Source organism: Sylvia atricapilla, chromosome 3 (genome assembly GCF_009819655.1).
Source record: "Sylvia atricapilla isolate bSylAtr1 chromosome 3, bSylAtr1.pri, whole genome shotgun sequence".
Classification (NCBI taxonomy): Eukaryota; Metazoa; Chordata; class Aves; order Passeriformes; family Sylviidae; genus Sylvia; species Sylvia atricapilla.
This window is the reverse complement of record NC_089142.1, coordinates 107,275,657-107,293,387: the sequence shown is the minus strand read 5'-3', so window position 1 is coordinate 107,293,387 and position 17,731 is coordinate 107,275,657. Positions and strand designations below refer to the sequence as shown.

Sequence of the window (17,731 nt, the reverse complement as noted above, 5' to 3'; positions counted from 1 at the left end):
GTCACTGCCTGTGATCCTTACATTATTAACAGGACACAAAAGCTGAGAGAGGAGAGACTGGCAGACATGGATGAGAGCTTGGTAGGAGGTATGGAGGAGGAGACTTTGGAATCCCTCGCTGTCTTTTTATGCCAGCGGGAACCAGACAGGGAAGCTGGCTGGAGGACAGGTTGTTATCAGCTCTCATGATTTTGAGGGTTGCATAATTATTTTGTTAATATAAAGACAAAGCTTTGTGACTCATGTAGTCGCAGAAGACTGAGTGATCTTTTGAAGGCTAAAAAGGGGCAGCATCTCCCAGTGTGATGGAACATGCTCAGACAAATCCCACTGAGGACAAATATCTGGGTATCTTCTTTGGGGTTTACCGTTCCATGTCCTACTTTGTCTCCCAGCAGAAAAGCATAACCTGCTTTCCCGAGCTACTGGAGGCTTTGAGTCCTATTATGCAATGCCTATGGAGAGCTGAGCAGTGCAGAAGAGAGGGAGAGTACTGAACAATTTAAAGCTGAAATAAACCTAGGCAGATGTGCAGCCAGTGAGAGTAAAAACACAGGAATGCCTTGGCCCCTGGAAAAGCAAATTAAACAATAATTATTCCCTTTCTTTTTTGGATGTCATTAAAAACTCTATGTCAGTGCAAAAGTATCCCCAAGCAAACACAAACCACAGCTGACTATAGGGACCACACAATTTCTGGAGGCTCCTGGGCAGCAGGGTAACACCAGTTCAGAAACCCATCTGCCACAACAAGATACAGGTTTTTCACTAAATAGAAACAAGGCTGACTAAAGAGCCGCAGGGGTGTAGTTTAAGCAAATATTTGGAACCTTCTCTGTGTGTGTCAAGACCTGCTGCTTCCACTGCTGCTGTGTGTATGTCAATGAATGACTGCCCCCTTTGTACTTTTCACAAGCCAACTTTACATCACAATTAATAAAGGCATCTGGTTCTTTCAATCATTTCATTTTACTCAAAGGAGACAGATATGACATAGTATCGCTTTCAATAGCTGCTTGGAGAGTTGCTCAGATAAAAGCAAGGGCAGAGAAAACACTGCCTAATCACATTTCTCCTGTAATCGCAGCTCTCGGGGATCTTTTTTTCAGCAATGTGTAACTGTCACTTTAGCCTACAAGAAACAGACATTTTCCTTCACCGTGGGGTAATGTAGGCACCCATGAGATAACAACAGTCATAGACCTGAGCCATAAAAACCCCACGACAATTTAATACTGCAACATAATATATAACATAAGATACAGCAACTATAACATAATAATGCAGCTGTTTAGGAAATCCCCACCTGACCGATCTAGAAACAGTCATGGCTTTCATTTGTGCCCTGCGGCCAGTCTGTAGTGGCGGGACGGTGTAAACTCAGCTGAGCAGGGAAATGAACTGTCCATTAGCGCTGCATCTCGGCAAAACCCAGCTCCCTTTCGCCGGCGCAGCTTTAGCTGACCACGGCTCGACGCTTCCAGAATGCGCTTTCTTTTCGAAACTAAAAGCGTGGGGAGAGCCCGGTGGGGAGAAACCCCTCCCAGCCCCGGGCTTCACCGGCACACCGCCGCTCGGAGGGGCCGGGGACCGGCGGGGGGCGATGCCGCGCTCCCCGTGCGCCCGCGGGGCGGGGCGGTGTCTGCGGGCGGCCGCGGCTCCGGGGAGGGGATGCCGGGCCGGGAGGGCGCTGCCCGCGAGTTTCCGTCCCTCCTTCGCTGCCACACAGCGCGGCTGTGGCGGCTGCGGCGGGATGTGGGCAGCGGCCCCTCTCCTGCTGCCGCTCCTTCTCCTGCTGCTGCTGCCGCTGGCGAGGCTGCGGCGGCGCGGGGCGGCGCGGCTGGAGCCGGCCGGGCGGGCCGTGCTCATCACGGGCTGTGACAGCGGCTTCGGGCACCTGCTGGCGCTCCGCCTCCACCGCCTCGGCTTCACCGTGTTCGCCGGCTGCCTGTGCCCCGGCGGGGACGGGGCGCGGCGGCTGCAGCGGGAGGCGGGCGGCGCCGGCCGCCTGCGCGTCCTGCGGCTCGATGTGACCCGCGCCCGGGATGTGCGCGCCGCCAAGGAGCTGGTGCTCAGCCACCTGCCCGAGCGAGGTGAGGCCGGCCGCGGGTGCTCGGCCACCTGCCCGAGCGAGGTGAGGCCGGCCGCGGGTGCTCGGCCACCTGCTCGAGCGAGGTGAGGCCGGGCGGGGCGGCCGCGGGCGGGGACTCGGCTGCCGGCAGCGTGAGGCACCGGCGGACACGGTGTCGCCAAGACGGCGGCTCGGTTCGCTCGGGACTGCTGGCAGGGAGCTGCCAGAGAGGGTCAGCTGGACTGTGACAGCTTGAGGGTAGCGAGCTCCGTCACTGATGGGCTAAGTGCAGCTAGCGCTGTTGGTAATGACAGCAGGGTTTTATTAAAAATCCCTTGGTGCGTACACGGACTGGGGCCTGTCCGAGGGCGCCGACAGTGTAAAACGGGCTCAGGGCGCCACGGGGGAGCTTCACCTTTCCACCGGGAGAGGATCTCCCCGAGTGGGGCGTCCCTGGAGGCCCTCTGCAGGTACCCAATAGAAGAAAACGGCCGAGAAAGCGCAGAACAACTCTGCAAGCATTGGAGGGATGGGAATGTGATGCGATTCTGGGCATGACTTGTGAAAGAGGAAATCGGTACAGGAAATGCAGCGAGCGCAGCTGCCGTGCCATACCAAAGCTTCTTGGAACCACTTGAGGTTTGTCAAGCTAGTCCCTGGAGAGGTTACTGAAAGGGAAACTTGTCAATTACAGGGAGCATGCACCCAGGGGAATGGATAGACTTAGCTCCAGAATAATTGCAGACAACCTAAATCCTGGGTTATCCCTTCAGCACATGTGACACAGTGCAGGGGATGGGGCCACAGTTACCTCCTTTCCCACTGGGACTGCAGGGTGAGAATTATCCAGTGTAATTCTAGCATATGCTTGGTGCAGAGCAGATTTCCTCAGGCTCAGAAGTGAGATTCCCTCCAAATCACAGACAAACACTTCCTGCTCTTACAGGGAATAAAAGTGGAGAATGAGGCATGCAGGGAGATCATGAAATACAAGGCCTCTGCCTGCCTGGCTCATTAGCACATTGGGAAGGGGATGGAATGAGAAGTGAAGGAAAGAAAAGCCTAGATTGCTCATTAAGCACATGTATTTATGGTCGATCTTGACCTTATCTTATTAAGAGGCAGAACCTTCCCCTCTCAGGCCTTTCTTCAACCTACAGACAAACACAAATGTCTCCCAAAAGCCCTTAAAGGCTCCATGGGGATCAGGTCACTTGTAACTCTGGGTTTCACATAATTTGTCCTGCAATTCCAACAGCTTATGCTATCCTGCAATGGTCATGCCCATGCTGCCAGGTAGACCCTGGAGTCCAGAGTCAGCACTAAGCTGTGGGTTATCCTTGCTGCTTACAGATTGTGGATGTGCCTTCAGATCGATTCCAGGCCCAGGCAGACGCTCAGCATGGCTGCTGTGGAACGCAGCAGGCACACAATGTGTGCATAGTGTTCCTGGGCTGTCACTCAGGCCCTCACACATGGGACACTGGGCTGGGCAAGCACACACATTTTAGGAAACCTTTTTCCATGGCTAGGCAGCTCTGCTGCTGCAGAATTTTGAGGGCATTCTACAAAGGCAGAAAAGAAAATGTAGTTTTATAGATCCAGGTAGCACATAGGCCACAGGGGGACTCACATTTATCAAGTATTCTTCCTTTTGTTAAATAAGAAGGCATAGAGCACAAAGTTGTTATTTTAATGTCTGATGTTAATGTTAAAACTACAAGTCTATGTATTTTTTAAAATAGAGGGATACAAATATTTTTATCTCAATTGTAAAGAAACTGTGATAATACTCATTTGACTCTAAGCAAAATACTTCAAAAGTTAGGAGTGTTTGTTTTTGTCACCTCTGAAAATAGGTATGTTTTTTCTTTGGCATTTTACCTTTATAAAAACAGTTTCAATTTCATGATTAAACAGGAGGTTAACTCTCATATGAACCAATTTCTTTGTTAAAGATAGTAATTGTACTTTTTTAATATTTGGGTCAAAGATTGCTTTTAATTAAAGTCATTTTCATTAGGAAAGAGAATTCTGAACCATTTGTAATTGCATTAATGTTCTGAAAGAACGTAGAAGGTAAGAAAAGTACGTGACTACACAGAACACGTTATGGGCTACACAAACGGTGAGCAGTGGAACATGTGCCTCAATGTCTCACCAATTAAACAACCCTCAGTGGTGAAACCTTAGGACGTTTTCCCTGGTGGATCATGGACAGCCACATCCAGGGCCTACAGCAGAGGGGTGACCAAGAGGAAATCAGATGCAGCTCAGATATTTGTAATGAGGAGAGCAAAGGGTGGTGGGTGGTGAGTCCAGTCGACTTGTAAATAAGCACTGGACAGATAAAAAGTCTGCTTTTGGTTTTTGCTCGAACATTCAAACTGATGTAGGGATCCAGTGGGTTGTGCTGAAAGGTTACATTAGATCATGCATTACGTTGCTGAAAAGCTGTGAAAACATGCACCTTTTTAGTAGCTGCTGGCAGTGTTCTGTATGTCACTATTAGCTTGTAAGTACTGTGGGAGAGTTTTCTCTGTTTCTGTCTCTCCCTCCCTCACAATAGGAGAATTCTGTTCAGCAGTTCCCTGTAGAAAGTGAGAAGAGGAACCTATCCCTGAGAATCACTAGGTATTGCTTAGGGATTGTTCCCTCCTTTTTTGCCATTTTAACTACTATCAGTTTCACACAGGTATGAAAGATGTTAAATTCTAAATTCTGATCACCAAATATTCCAGAAATAGTCACTTGAATAATCCCAGGTCTAATGGTAAATGTGCAAAGGCCACAGATTCCAAATGAAACCTCAGGAGGTGGATCAAAATGAAGAGAAAGCAGTTAAATCATGATTACTTTTTGCATGCCTGTGTTTAAATAGTTCAGAGTAAATCCTGGTAAAGATTAAATATTCTTTATGATTACAGTATCATCCTTTTCATGGACTGTGCATCTCAGACTAGTATGGCTTTTAAGTCACCTTAATCTGCCTTTTTCCTGGGCCCAGGATAAGTAGACATACAAAAGACTAAAAGAGACTTTCTGCTTTAAGTAGGCTACTCAGTATAAAATGTACACAAAAATGTGTAAAATATCCGAATAAAATCAGAGTATCAGGAATAAAATACAGTTCCCCCTACACCTTCTAGTTCTGCTGTAACCATAATTAGCCCAAGCTCCTCATTATCTTCTCTCTTGGTTATACAAGAATAGAAATCCAAAGCCAATATGAAGTAGACCAGGACTTCAGAGCACAGTGATTTGCAATTCTATTAGGCTCTGCAGCAAACCTCGGAATTTTTCTGATTTTCTTCTGTTTCAAACCAGAATTTGTCTTCCTTTTCTTGCCTCTTGTGAGTGGGTGACATTAGGTAGCTGGAATGGAGGGATATTAGTTTTAGTCCCACTTCCTACTCAAAGGTTATTAAGTACTCTCTTACATTTAATTATGATTTTCTATTCATGGAATTCATCCATGGTACAATATTTTAGTCCAGACTCCCTATAGAAATAGATTATCTTTACAGTGAAGACAGTTTCAGCATAATATTCCAAGCAAAGGACGGTGACTCATGAATGGATGTAAATATAACTCAGGAATCTCATCTGGCCTACAACCACCCTGAATTGCCACAGACAGATTGGGTTGTTCCCTCTCCTCATTTTTCCAAAGGAACAAGGCAAATCACACTTTCCTTCCTTTGGCTAGTTTCCTCTAGTATTGGTCTGGAATCTATCAGGGAAGAGCCTGTCATTTTCACATGGGCTCAGGAGAAACCTGAGGAGGTTAGAGGAGAAACTCCAAAGATCAGTGGTCCCAAGAATACTTGCTGGAATTTAGAGAGTGTGGCAGAATTCAGGTGTGATCTGAGTATTGGCAGCAATACTGAAACAACCTGATTTTCAAAAGGTTTTACAAATCTGCAGCTGGATTAACTTTAATAGGAAGAGGACTTCTAAGAGTTTCTGGAAAAAATATCATATCTTTTAGCCTAAATAAGGACTTTAAATACGTGCCTTTTTGTCAACATGTTGTGAAGTAGAAATTATTGGGGAGCCTATGTGCTCTCCAGAAAGCCTCACTAATCTTAAGTTCAGTTTCCTAAGGTGATTCCTAGATCCATCGCTGTATCTTTAAATCTTTGTTGTCAGGATCCATTTTTCCAACACAGACATCATTGAAAATTTCTGTGACATCCAGTCCTGCTTTCCAGTTTATTTTTTCCCTGCCTGCTGTAGCATACTCTTAACACCTCTCTTCATAAACTGTGATTGAGTTCTCTTTTGACAGTCAGACACACCAAACATCAGCTGCTTTTTCTAAATGTGTCTTTGATGGACACTGAGGAAATGCAGCGTCACTCTCAGCTGTTCAGTCCCTGTGCCTTGTCCTTCAGCATTTCCATTTGTATTTCATAGCTTACTTGTCATTTACAGTGTGTTTTGAATGTACATTTATAGCATTAATTTTTTACCACAAACACTTCAGGAAAGGAAGACCAAAGCAGATTCAAGTACCCTGAATACAGAGCTGGGCAGGTTGTTTCTGAGGAAGTAGGAAATATCCTGAGAAAGTGGTGTAAGGGAATAATGAACTGTTTGTTCTTTGGGTAGAATTTTGTGAATTGATTCAGCTAAACAAAGTGGCAGGAAACATTCTGGAAAATATCAGAACATTTCCCATTTGGAAGTGCCAAAATGCTCTAAGAAAAAATATGTTTTGCTTGAGGGCAAACAAAGTGTTTTGACCTGACCGGGTGCAAAGTGTCTTTTTGTGTTTGACTTAATCTTCTCTTTAAAAAGTCTGTTTTAATTTAACTCAGGCCATTTTTTCTCCTCATGGCTTTTGATTTGGCCACTACAGAGAAGGAAGGAGCCATTTTTTTGTGAGCTCTGTTGATACACACAGAGCTTGTTGGCCTCCTGGAGCCACCGAGAGGCTTTGAAGCACATGAGGCAAATGGCTGGAGAGAAAATTTAAGCCTTGCAAGCTAAAGTCTGACTTTCACAGTTTAGAGAAAGAGGAAGAAAATCAATTGTCTAAAGATTAATGGGTGTATTTCTGAAGGCCTGATGAAATCAGGGGTATGTGGAACAAGTGTTCTTGCTGTGCTGCACAGGGTGCAGTGGCAGAAGAAAAATTACTTTTTTAAATTAGAAAAGGTAAAGCTGAAAAGATCAGAAAACAGCTTTTGTTGTGATGCCAGGCTTTAGTTTGGGTTTTGGTTAGCTAGGTTATGTAAAAATAATCCTGAGTACAGAAACCTCCAGCTTTGAGCAGAAACAGATGGGGTGTGCAGTCACTCAGCCCATCTGCAGATCAGATCATGTGCAAGTACAAAAATACTGATAATTAGCTTCTGCAGAGAGCTCTCTAAGCCATTGATCTGGAAGCATTTTTATGGGGAGGTAAGTCCCGTGGGAATGGGCTCCATTTTAAGATGGAGAAATAAAGCCAGAGAATGATGGAAAGACACAGAACAATATGGCACTTGCAGGGGGAATAAGGAAGTCAAGGATGCCCAATTCCATGGCCAATTTTTAAGTTTATTTTCTCTTCTCTGTCTGCTCAGATTTGGGGCCATGGAAAAGAAGTGAGTCTAGAGGAAACTGCAGCATTACTAGGGCAGCAGTCTGTCTGTAACTAAAGGTGAAAGAGAGGTCCAGTGTCAAGGATTGCTGGGTGACAGGCTGCTGAATAGGGATTGATTCCCTTTGGAGGATAGAGTTATCCAAGTTCTGGGTGGTAAATTCCTGATTTTGAGCGTTTTGCCCTGCAAATGAGACATTTACTAAAAGAAATCAGTTTCTTTCTCTATTTAAAGACCAATTTCATTAGGTAATAAAGTATTGTGTACATATATGTTGGAAAAGCTTACAGAGGTCTGCTTTACAAACTAATTAAATAAAAAAAATTCTGTTTTATTTTTAACTGCTGTTGTGAATGAAATCTAATATTGGCAGTTCTTGTCAGGGCTCTGGAAGGACCAAGATACTATGAAGTTATTTCAATAGTTTTGTTGGAGAAGATCAGAAAGAAGTGGGTTCAGCCCAAAGGTTTCTGCAGTGCCTTCACTAAGGTGATCAAAAGTCCCCTAAGAATAACTCTGCTGCCACAGGTACAGGAGGCTACATCTGGGTCAACATCACCCTTGCCCCAAACTCTTCTGTCCAGACAAAGACAGGCACTAAAACCTGCTCTTCCTCCCCAGAAAACCAGGCTTGGAGGTCTTGTAGAAGGCAAAACAATTATTTGCCTTGGGCACCTACAAGGATTCATTACGAGAAATGCCCGAGCAAAATTGTCAATGCTGGCAGAACTAAGCTGCAAATTCAGCTGTTTCAGTGCCAGTCAGGCTGCCCTGCTACTCCTGAGTTACACAGCTGGTGACCCTCACAGTGCTGTGGGTCAGGACTGGAGGACAGGAACAGAAATGTTTTCCAAAGCACTGTGTCACTCCCTGCTTTGCTGTCGATCCACAGTTACGGGCTGTGCAGGCAGGAACAAGTCAGCACGGCTTAATCAGCACTGTCAGCTCCAGCCTGCGAGTGCTCCCCACTGCAGCACGGCATTCCCACAGCTGAGGTTGTTAGCACTGCACAGGGCGCACAGGAGACCTGCTGTGCCTTTGGGCTGAAGGGCATCAGCTCCTGTCACTGAGCTCTGGCAGAACAAGCTTTGCTGCCAAGACGTTTCTGCTTGTGAACACTGGAATTTTTCTGTGTCAGGGGGTGGGCTCCTTAGCACCAAAACCTGTCATTACATGGGAAATAAAGTTGTTCAAAAGCACAAAGTTTTAAAAATGCGGTAGCCACTGAGCCTGCTCGATTACTTTACCCAATGTTGCAGCCCATGTACCTGATTGTGGCTGATTTCAGAAGAAATCAGAGCTCAAATCTTGGAAAAAGATGCAAGACTTAGGCTCTTAAATTAGTCAGGCACTTTGAAAATAGTACCCCTTAGCCTTTAGACTGCTTAATATAATTTTCACAAAGCTGCTCATAGCACACAGTGGGATTAAAGTAATTAATCATGGTACACCACATTGGCAGTAAGAGGTAGTCTCCCAGATCATGTTATTCATAAATATCTTAAGACAACTATAGAGTGAGCGATTATTAAATAGCACTGAGAGTTATAGGAAAGGTCTCCCTGACCATGGGAGGTGGGGTAGAACTGAATGATCTTTAAGGGCTTTTCCAACCCCAAACTATTCCGTGATTCTATTTAGTCCAGATTATGGCCATAGTGGCATTCCTTCATTAAATAAAACATGCCTGTACTTTTAAGTGGAAAAGACAAAGATGTTACACAACTATACAGTTTCTTCCAAGGGTCTGAATCAGTGGTGTTGCTTTGTTATCTAACAGAGGTTGCTTTGCAGTTAAAGATATTTGCTGAATCATTTCTCTTCCATAGGTTTCTGGGGGCTTGTCAACAATGCAGGAATATCAACATTTGGCGAGACAGGGTGGCTGCCTATGGAGACATATGAAAAATTTGCAGATGTGAATCTCCTTGGGAGCATCAGGACAACTCTGGCATTTCTTCCCCTTCTAAGGAAATACAAGGGTAATGCTAATCCACTGTTATTTAGAGTTGTAGAATAATTAGCTTACTATAATCAGGGTAATGTAGCATCTATAAAAGAGGCTTTAATTGTCTCTCATTGAACTGAAATGACAGCTTCCTTCTGTGTGGCCTGAAAGAGCAACTTGATCCTGAAAAGAGGGTGAAGTCATAAGGGGAAAAATTATCCTTAAACATTCTGTCTTTGCAGTACACAGAAAAAAGTATTTATAAATAAGGATTTCTTTCACTGGCTCAAAAAAGAGAGGAAAAATGTTTCCCGTAGATCATTAAACCCAGGCAAGCCTTTTTAAGCACTGACAATCAGAAAACACAAAGATCCATTAAACCGCTTAATTTTATTATTTAGGCTTTCCAATTTTATTGTTTGGCAATTAGGAGAGGAGGAATGACCCTACAGAGGTGAACTAGAGACATCCAGCTTCCAGTTCCAGCTCTGTGAAGCCTCTGTGACCTTGGGCAAGAAACCTCAAGTATGTAGAGGTGCATGGGTATCCAGTGGGATAAGTGCATTTGCATGAACCTCCCTGCATGTGGGCTTTATCCTTCTTTCTGAGAAGGAATGGTTCAATACCCTCTGCAGCATGGCAGCATGTCTTGGATGCTTTGCTGTTTGTTCCTTACCTGTCTCCATCTGTGTTTGGGGAAGAAGATCCCCTCTTCCTTGTCTGTTCTGTCTGTAGGCTCTTTAGGGTGAGCATTTGTGCTCTGTGTGCAGCATCAAGCACAGGAAGGGGTAGGTTTCACCTGGAAACCCCAGGTGTCACTGCTACATAAACTGTTGGTAAGATAAAACCATCCCTTTTCTTTTCTTTTTTTTTTTTTTTTTTTCTTTTTTTTTTTTTTTTTTTTTTTTTTTTTTTTTGGCTATTCTGTGTCTTTCTGCTTGGCCGCCTTTGGTTGATGATATTGTGACACAAGAAGAAAGAGACCTTTAAATACTGTGAGCTGGATGTGTTTTTGTAGAAGAATGTGGCATTGTGTGTACCCAGTGAGTGTGTTATGTGGCCATTACACAGGGAGACATCTCATTTCCCTGTCATGTCCTACTTACTGCTGAAACTCTGTGATGCTGATCCACCAGAGGCATTTCTCTGACTCCATGAATTGCACAGGGCTGCTTTGAAGCAAAAGGGACTTTTGTGTGAGGGATATTAAGCACATGCATAAACCTTCAGAAGGTTTGGGTCTGGATGGCTGCACACACACCTCAAAGCTCAAAGGAACATTTTGTATCTCTCTCAGGGCTGTCAGTGTTTCCTTGATTAACTCCTGCGCTCCACTATGTGGGAGAGGAGGCCAAGGCACTCTAGGGAGGAATCCCAAGAAGAATCCTAGATTTCCTATTGCCTTCCAGCAGGAACAACCAGGACAGCTAAAGCTGATGTGTTTGGGAGCAGCAAGTGACCTCTCCAAACGAAAAGCTTGAATTACAGATATTAGAGCATTCTCCTGAGGGAGCTGGGTTTCAACTCACTTAGGAACCAAGAGAAGTTAAATCAGGTGTCCTACATCTTGGGGGTGTGCCCCAGACCACTCAGCTGCTGGACAAAGGAGGCAGAGGTCATCCTACCCATGGCTTACTGCCATGGATGTGCACCTATTCCAAAAAACACTTCAGAATTATTAATGCAATAATTAATACTTGTAAAGGGAGGTAGTGCCCTCCAGCCTAGGACCTGAACATTCTACCCTGAGAGGAGCAACATTTCTCTGTATCTTTTCCAGCTGGCCAGGCCAGCTGATAGAGCATCTTGATCAGCAAGCTGGTAGTTATTCTCCTCCTACTGTAGATAAGATTTATTTAGGATGCTGTATAGGAAGGCAGGGAACCAAATTGAGAATGACAGATATCACTGCATTCCCATGATACCTTTTGATATCCCCCGACCGTATTCCATTTGGTGAGATCTGGGGCCCAGATGTTGTCTGCATCTGTGGCAGCAACAGGAGTGCAGCTGTGTTCTCTGTATTGTCAGTGACAAGACCATTTTCTGCCTCACCTCTGGTATCTGTGTATCCTCACCCAGACATTCCTTACCCCATAGCAGAACTATGTGACAGAAGTTTACAAGGAAACGATGGAAATGAGGCACAGTCCAGTGCCTCAGCTGAGGAATCTCTGCTATTTAAGGCATGCCTGCACTCAGCAGGAGTTAGAAAGGAGGGAGAAGCAGCACAGATCAGGGAAATTATTGTAAGGTATTGTAAAGCTGTACACATTTGACAAGTCACATTTCCTTGGTGAAGCTCATCACTGTACAGTCTGGCTGGAACTTTATATGCACAGTTATAAAACCAGCTCTCAGTGCAGAGACATCATTAGCACAGAAAGAACTGATATTACTGACCATATATCCACCTCAGAGAAAATCACCTCCCCTCACCTCTGCAGTCCTCTTCCTTTTCCTAGCACAGTCTCTTCCTACTATTCTTCAGTCTTTAGGACACTGCTTTGTTTCCATCTTTTTATCCTATCTCAGGCTCAGAAGGAATAAGCAGCACATTGGGAATGTATTACACTTTGTCTAGTCCAACATCTGTCACTAGGTGGAAGATTTTTGCGTGAAGTTTTCTGCTTAACAGAGCTGAGTGGCCTTCTGTGCTGGGACTGCACACTGACACTGCCCAGCTTTGGAACAGTGTGCAGTAAAATGGTCTCCTGTTAAACACCACATTGTTAGCAGCTCAGAAGACTGAGATGAATTGATTCCATGTTAAAGACTGAGAGTGAAGTTATGTTAATTGTACTGTTTTCTTTCTAGGACGTATTGTTTTCATGTCCAGCATCATCGCCTATTTTACTTTGGGAAATGGCATTTATTCTATGACCAAGGCAGCTATTGAAAAATTTTGTGATGCGTTGAGACTGGAAATGAAGAAGTTTGGTGTCCAGGTAAGTGATGTAACAAGAACCTGGAAACCAGCTTAGTGATGTAATGAGTTATATGAAACAAAGTAGCAAAGATAAAAGAGCAGAGCTGCATTAATGGATGCAGCTTCCTTTTGGGAAGAGGTGGTTTTTCTCTGGCTAGTCAGTCAGCTGGAAATCACTGGGAACAGGCAGGCCTGGGTGATGTTTGTGGTTCTAAGAAGCTGGTGGGTAACAGGTCTGTGTATCAGCACTGAAACTTCCACCTTTTCTCCACACCCTCTGCAGTGGAGAAGTTCCTGATACAGGCCTGAGTGAGCTCCCAACAGCAGTGAGGAACCCAAATGTTCCCTGGGGGGCTGCAAAGAGCCAGACAGTGAGTGCTGTGCAGCCAGAAGGAGGCTTGTCACTTGCCTGAAGAGTTCTTTCTCTCCTCTTACAACACCAACTCCTTGCTTTTTTGTGAGAACAGCTTCACTGCAAGAGGCAGCATTGTGCAGAGTAATTATGTTTTTTATTCTCTTAACCTAAGAGGCTCTAAGAGTGCTCTTAGTGCTCTAAGCAATAGTCAAACCTGAAGCTTAGATCACTAAGTAGCTTCACTGGGCTTTTTCCTTGGAGTCACTCTACTGCTGAAACTCTTTTCTCAAACACTCCAAGTCTTCCCTGGCAGGTTTGCATTGGTGCACTGTTTATGTATACAGATTTACAGCATTGTTCTTTAGCTTTGTGTTGGAAAATATTACAGCTATGCATCTATTAGCTACCCTGTCAGATAAATATGAAGGGCTGTAAAATGCAAGTGACTTTACACATCTTAATACCACACAGCATGATAAAGATTTCTGCTGATTAGCTGAGGATAATCTCAAATGCATGGAAGGGCTTAGTTTAATAGGTTAGCTACTCTGGTTCTTTTGGGATTTTTTTTATTCCACCTCTGCAGTAGTCCCAGCACATAACTGAGTGAGCCAGGCTGACAAACATTTCTGGAGTATCTTTGAGAGGTGTTTTTTTGTTTCTCACTGTATGCAAGATGCTGGCTGGAACTTGGCAGAGAACCTACCCTGTGGAGGGCCTACAAAATACACAGTCCCTTTTTTCTGTGCTCCCTTGCACTGCTCTGTCATCCTCTGTCCTTTCAGGAGAAAGGTGCACGGAGGTGGCAAGGAGCATTTGGAGCTATGGCTCTGTCCCACTGAACTCTGGCCAGGCAAGCTGACAACCTACAGGAAACAAAGTGTGTGTCTTTCAGTGGAAAGGCTACAGAAGATGTGGGAAGGGCAAAAACCAAACCATCTCTCCTTCTCTCCAAGCCAACTCCAAAAAACGAAGCTCTCAAAACCCCTTAGTTAACAATAAATGTGGGCAGTTTACTATTAGGCTGATACCAAACACTTCCCTAAACAGCACCAGAAGGGAGAGCTCCTGAGGATGCTGTGTGACAAACCTGCTTGAAGCTGTCTGTGCACACCATTCCTCTGCTGGAGTTTGTCTGCATCCCTTCCTTCTACCTGTGCATAGGACCTGCATCCCAATCCTGAGAGCAGTGAATCCATCACCATGCAGGCCAGCAGGCAGGGACTGACACAGGTGGGAGCCTCTGCTGGGTGGCTGAGTGAAGACATCAGGGTTTTATATCATCACTGACTTCCCAGAGAATGCCTGTCAGATCCCCGAGTCTCTGACAGAGCTCAGCATGGGTTTTCCTCACCTCGTGTTGCAGTCTTTAGAAATCAGGTCAGTTAAATGCCATGGAGCTTTTAATGTTGCATATCTACAAATAGTTTGAACAAGGCTGCTGCTAACTGAGGAGCAGCATGTGTGCTGTGAGTGCTCAGCCTGCTCCAAAACTCCCTGGAATACTCAGAAGGGAGCAGAACAGCAGCAGCACACAAAGAAAACATGTGGAGCAGCAAAGAGACTTGTGTGCTTTTCATTTAAATCTATGTGCACAAATATACAGAAATTTGCTAATGGATGCAGTGAGAGGCAGAGCAGGACCTCTGGTGCCCTTGCTCTTTGCTGACAAGACCTAGTTTAGTTTAAATTACACTTACTTGGGGAAAACAGCACTTCTTTCCCCAGGACCTGATCATTTTCTTTGATATCTCCTTTTGCCCCAAATTGGGTCAAAAAATTATTAATTGCAAGGTTCTCCACTGAGTGAAAAATCCAAAGTATTCCACTTTGGAGACATCAAAGTCATACTGAAATGCTATGTCTCAGTATTGTCAAAACATTTATACCGTTAAGCATTCTACAGCAATCAAAGGTGCTCTGTTGCATTCTGTGAGGCTGTGCTGAGTAGTCAAAACAAGAACATTAACATCAGAGTGAAATGAGGAAGTCAGAACAAAGCACCTCTGCAATCTTAAAATATTTCACGGGAATATATTTGATTTCAGTCAAGTTTCCAGGGTTCAAATTTCAACAAAGCGGCATTTTCTGGCTGGCTGTAGAGCGCTTTTGATCTGTGTTACTGACTATAGTATTTAATTGAATTCACAATGACTGATTGCACCTTGATACATTTTTTTTTTTTAATCTCACTTTCAGGTCTGTATTATCCAGCCAGGAAATTATGCACGCTCTACAAAAATTCAGCCACCACTCAGTGCCGAAGAGATCTGGAGTGAACTGAGTGAAGAGGAAAAAGCTGTTTACAACAAGGAGTACGTTCAAGAGCGAGCAAACTTTTTCAACAGCATCCTCAGTGAGGGAAGCCCTAATGGCAACGAGGTTGTAGATGCTATGGTGGATGCTCTAACGTCTCCTGCACCCAAGGCACGTTACATGGTGGCAAAGCTGAAGGAGAAGGTCCTGGTGTTTGTATGTGCTTTGTTCCCGACTGTTGTGATGGATTCTGTTCTATCTTATGCTCTGAGCAAAGTAAAACTTGCATAGCCTCCAGTGGTGCTATTCACTGACTCAGGTGAGGGGGTTTATAAAATGTGAAAGTCAGAGCTGAATTTAATGCCCCCCCTGTGTCAGTACAGTGACACCAATTAGCCAATACAAACTTCGGAGAGTCTCCCCTGTCAGAACTGTCACTGACTGATAGGGAAAAAGATACAGGACCCTGTGTAAAATTAAATCATTTGTTTAGGTAACTTTATCTGTCCCCTGTGGAAAAACCCCATCCACTTAAGCTGCTTTGGTTATTGTCTGGAAAAATTTAATACATCTTTTTCTAAAGCAATAGCAGGTTATTGTGTTACAGACATGAGGCAGACAAAATGGAGTGTCCTACAGGGCCAGCTGTACACCTGAAGTCATTACAGCAGAGATGAAAAGCCCTTACTTGTAGAAACCTGAGTAACAATTTATTTAGGGGTGATAGGAAGAGGTTAATGGAAAAGTCATAGAAATGAGCATTGGACCTTGAAATACTTTGAATGGAGTTAAATGGCTGTGGCAAGTTAAGAAGTCTTGAAGTTCTGAGCAATCTGGTTTAGTGAAAGGTGTCCCTGCCTGCAACAGGGGGGCTGGAATTTGATGATCTTTAAGGTCCTTTCCAACCCAAACCATTCTATGATTCTATGAATAATAAAGTTGTAAAATGAAAACATTGTTTTGGCTAACTACAATTCAGTCCTTTTTCAGGTGTTCTGGATAAATCTGTAACAAAGCCAGTATATCACAGACTTCAAAAAACAAGTTACATATTCCATTTATAAATGAGTATTCAATCCTAAATAAAATCTATCATTTATCTAATGTCTGTATTAATCAATGTGTTGATGTGAAGTGTAGTGAGAGAGCTAAACACCAAGGAGATGTATCAGTATACTTGGAGCTCAGAAAGAACATATTCAGGTTTGGCTGCTATTGTAAGGAATAAGGTCTGAAGAAAAGAATACCTACTAACAGGAAAGGGAAACATCAGTAATTCATCTATGAGAGTAACTGATCCCAGTAGCTCCATTAACACTCTCCCACTAATTGTTGTGGAAAAGATTGCTGATTTGCACATACAGTTTGAAATTTGACTTGGTTATGGTATGGCACAAAATCGAAGAACTCTGGGACTAAAAGATCCCAGAAGAGCTGGTATCAGCTGTGGTGGCAGTGATAGATACAGGGCAGCAGCACTGAGCATTAGCTTCCCCCATGCCAGGCCTCCCATATTAAATCAAAGACTGCTGTAAGTTGACATAGTTAACTTTTTCATCTGAAGCAGAAATTGCACCCTGTACCTGGGAAGCCTTTCCTAACATATTTCATTAATTACTGAGAAAATTTATGCTCTCTCCTGGTGGGTAATTTGGGCAGTGTGAATCAGGAACACAGGAGAGATGAGCCCACAGAGTGACAATTCCAGGCTCTCTCCTGGCACACTCAGCAGTGGAACAGCCACTGCACCTGTTAGATATTGTGGAACATGTTATTTCTCTTTCCAAATGCTGAACCCATCCCTGGAGTTGGCATTGGCAAGAGGACAAGCCTGGGCTCCCAACTGTTCCACAGACTGTCAATAGCAGGATAATCAGATAATTACCATCCCTCTCCTCATTTAACCACAACTGAGCAAGGCCAAGCAAGGGAACAGGAATGAGGCTTATTCCAACTGAACCAATCAATTTCTTCTATAGGAATTCCCCCTGCTTGACCTCAGGGATTTCAGCAGCCCTGCATTGCTTTGGAAGCATTGCTTTCATGCTCTTAGCTCTCTTTGTGCAGATTACCCTTCCTCACAGTAAGCAGCACTGGACTCCACAAGCAGCTTTGAAACCCAGATGTTTCTCCATCAGGCCCAGGGTACATGTGCTGATCTCTGCCCCTAAACCAATGTCACTTTCCATTACACTGTGTCCCTTCCATTTGCATTTCTAAAAGTTACTGCACTAAGTTGCTGGGAGCCAGCACCAACCACCAGATCTGCCTTACAGACACAAAATAACTTCCAACTGGAAAATCTTTATTTGCTGCGTATGGGGTGAAGCATGTGATCAATATTTCAGTAGCCTCATGTAACATAAGATGAGAAAGACTCCAGAACATTTATTCCTTCACCTTGAAAACAGAGAACTTGCCGTGCATGGGATTTTAAACAGGATACAGTGACAGGGTGAGAACCGATGGGACAAATAAGGCAGTTTGTATTTTCATTGCCAGCTAACCACCGGCCTGGAAGCTAACTGAAAACCAGCTACAAAATTATCATCTTTATTCCTTCCCCTCCGCTTTTTAACAT

The 17,731-nt window shown here is 44.3% G+C and overlaps 1 protein-coding gene across 1 annotated transcript; it reads left to right on the top strand.

Annotated features, from left to right (window-relative positions):
* The first annotated feature begins 1,753 nt into the window (after positions 1–1,753).
* On the top strand, positions 1,754–16,299 carry LOC136359677 (D-beta-hydroxybutyrate dehydrogenase, mitochondrial-like). Its single transcript, XM_066316537.1, has 4 exons — positions 1,754–2,093; positions 9,492–9,644; positions 12,428–12,558; positions 15,094–16,299. The coding sequence occupies exons 1-4, from the start codon at positions 1,754–1,756 to the stop codon at positions 15,439–15,441; spliced, it is 972 nt and encodes a 323-aa protein (XP_066172634.1). The 3' UTR covers positions 15,442–16,299.
* The last annotated feature ends 1,432 nt before the right edge of the window (positions 16,300–17,731 follow it).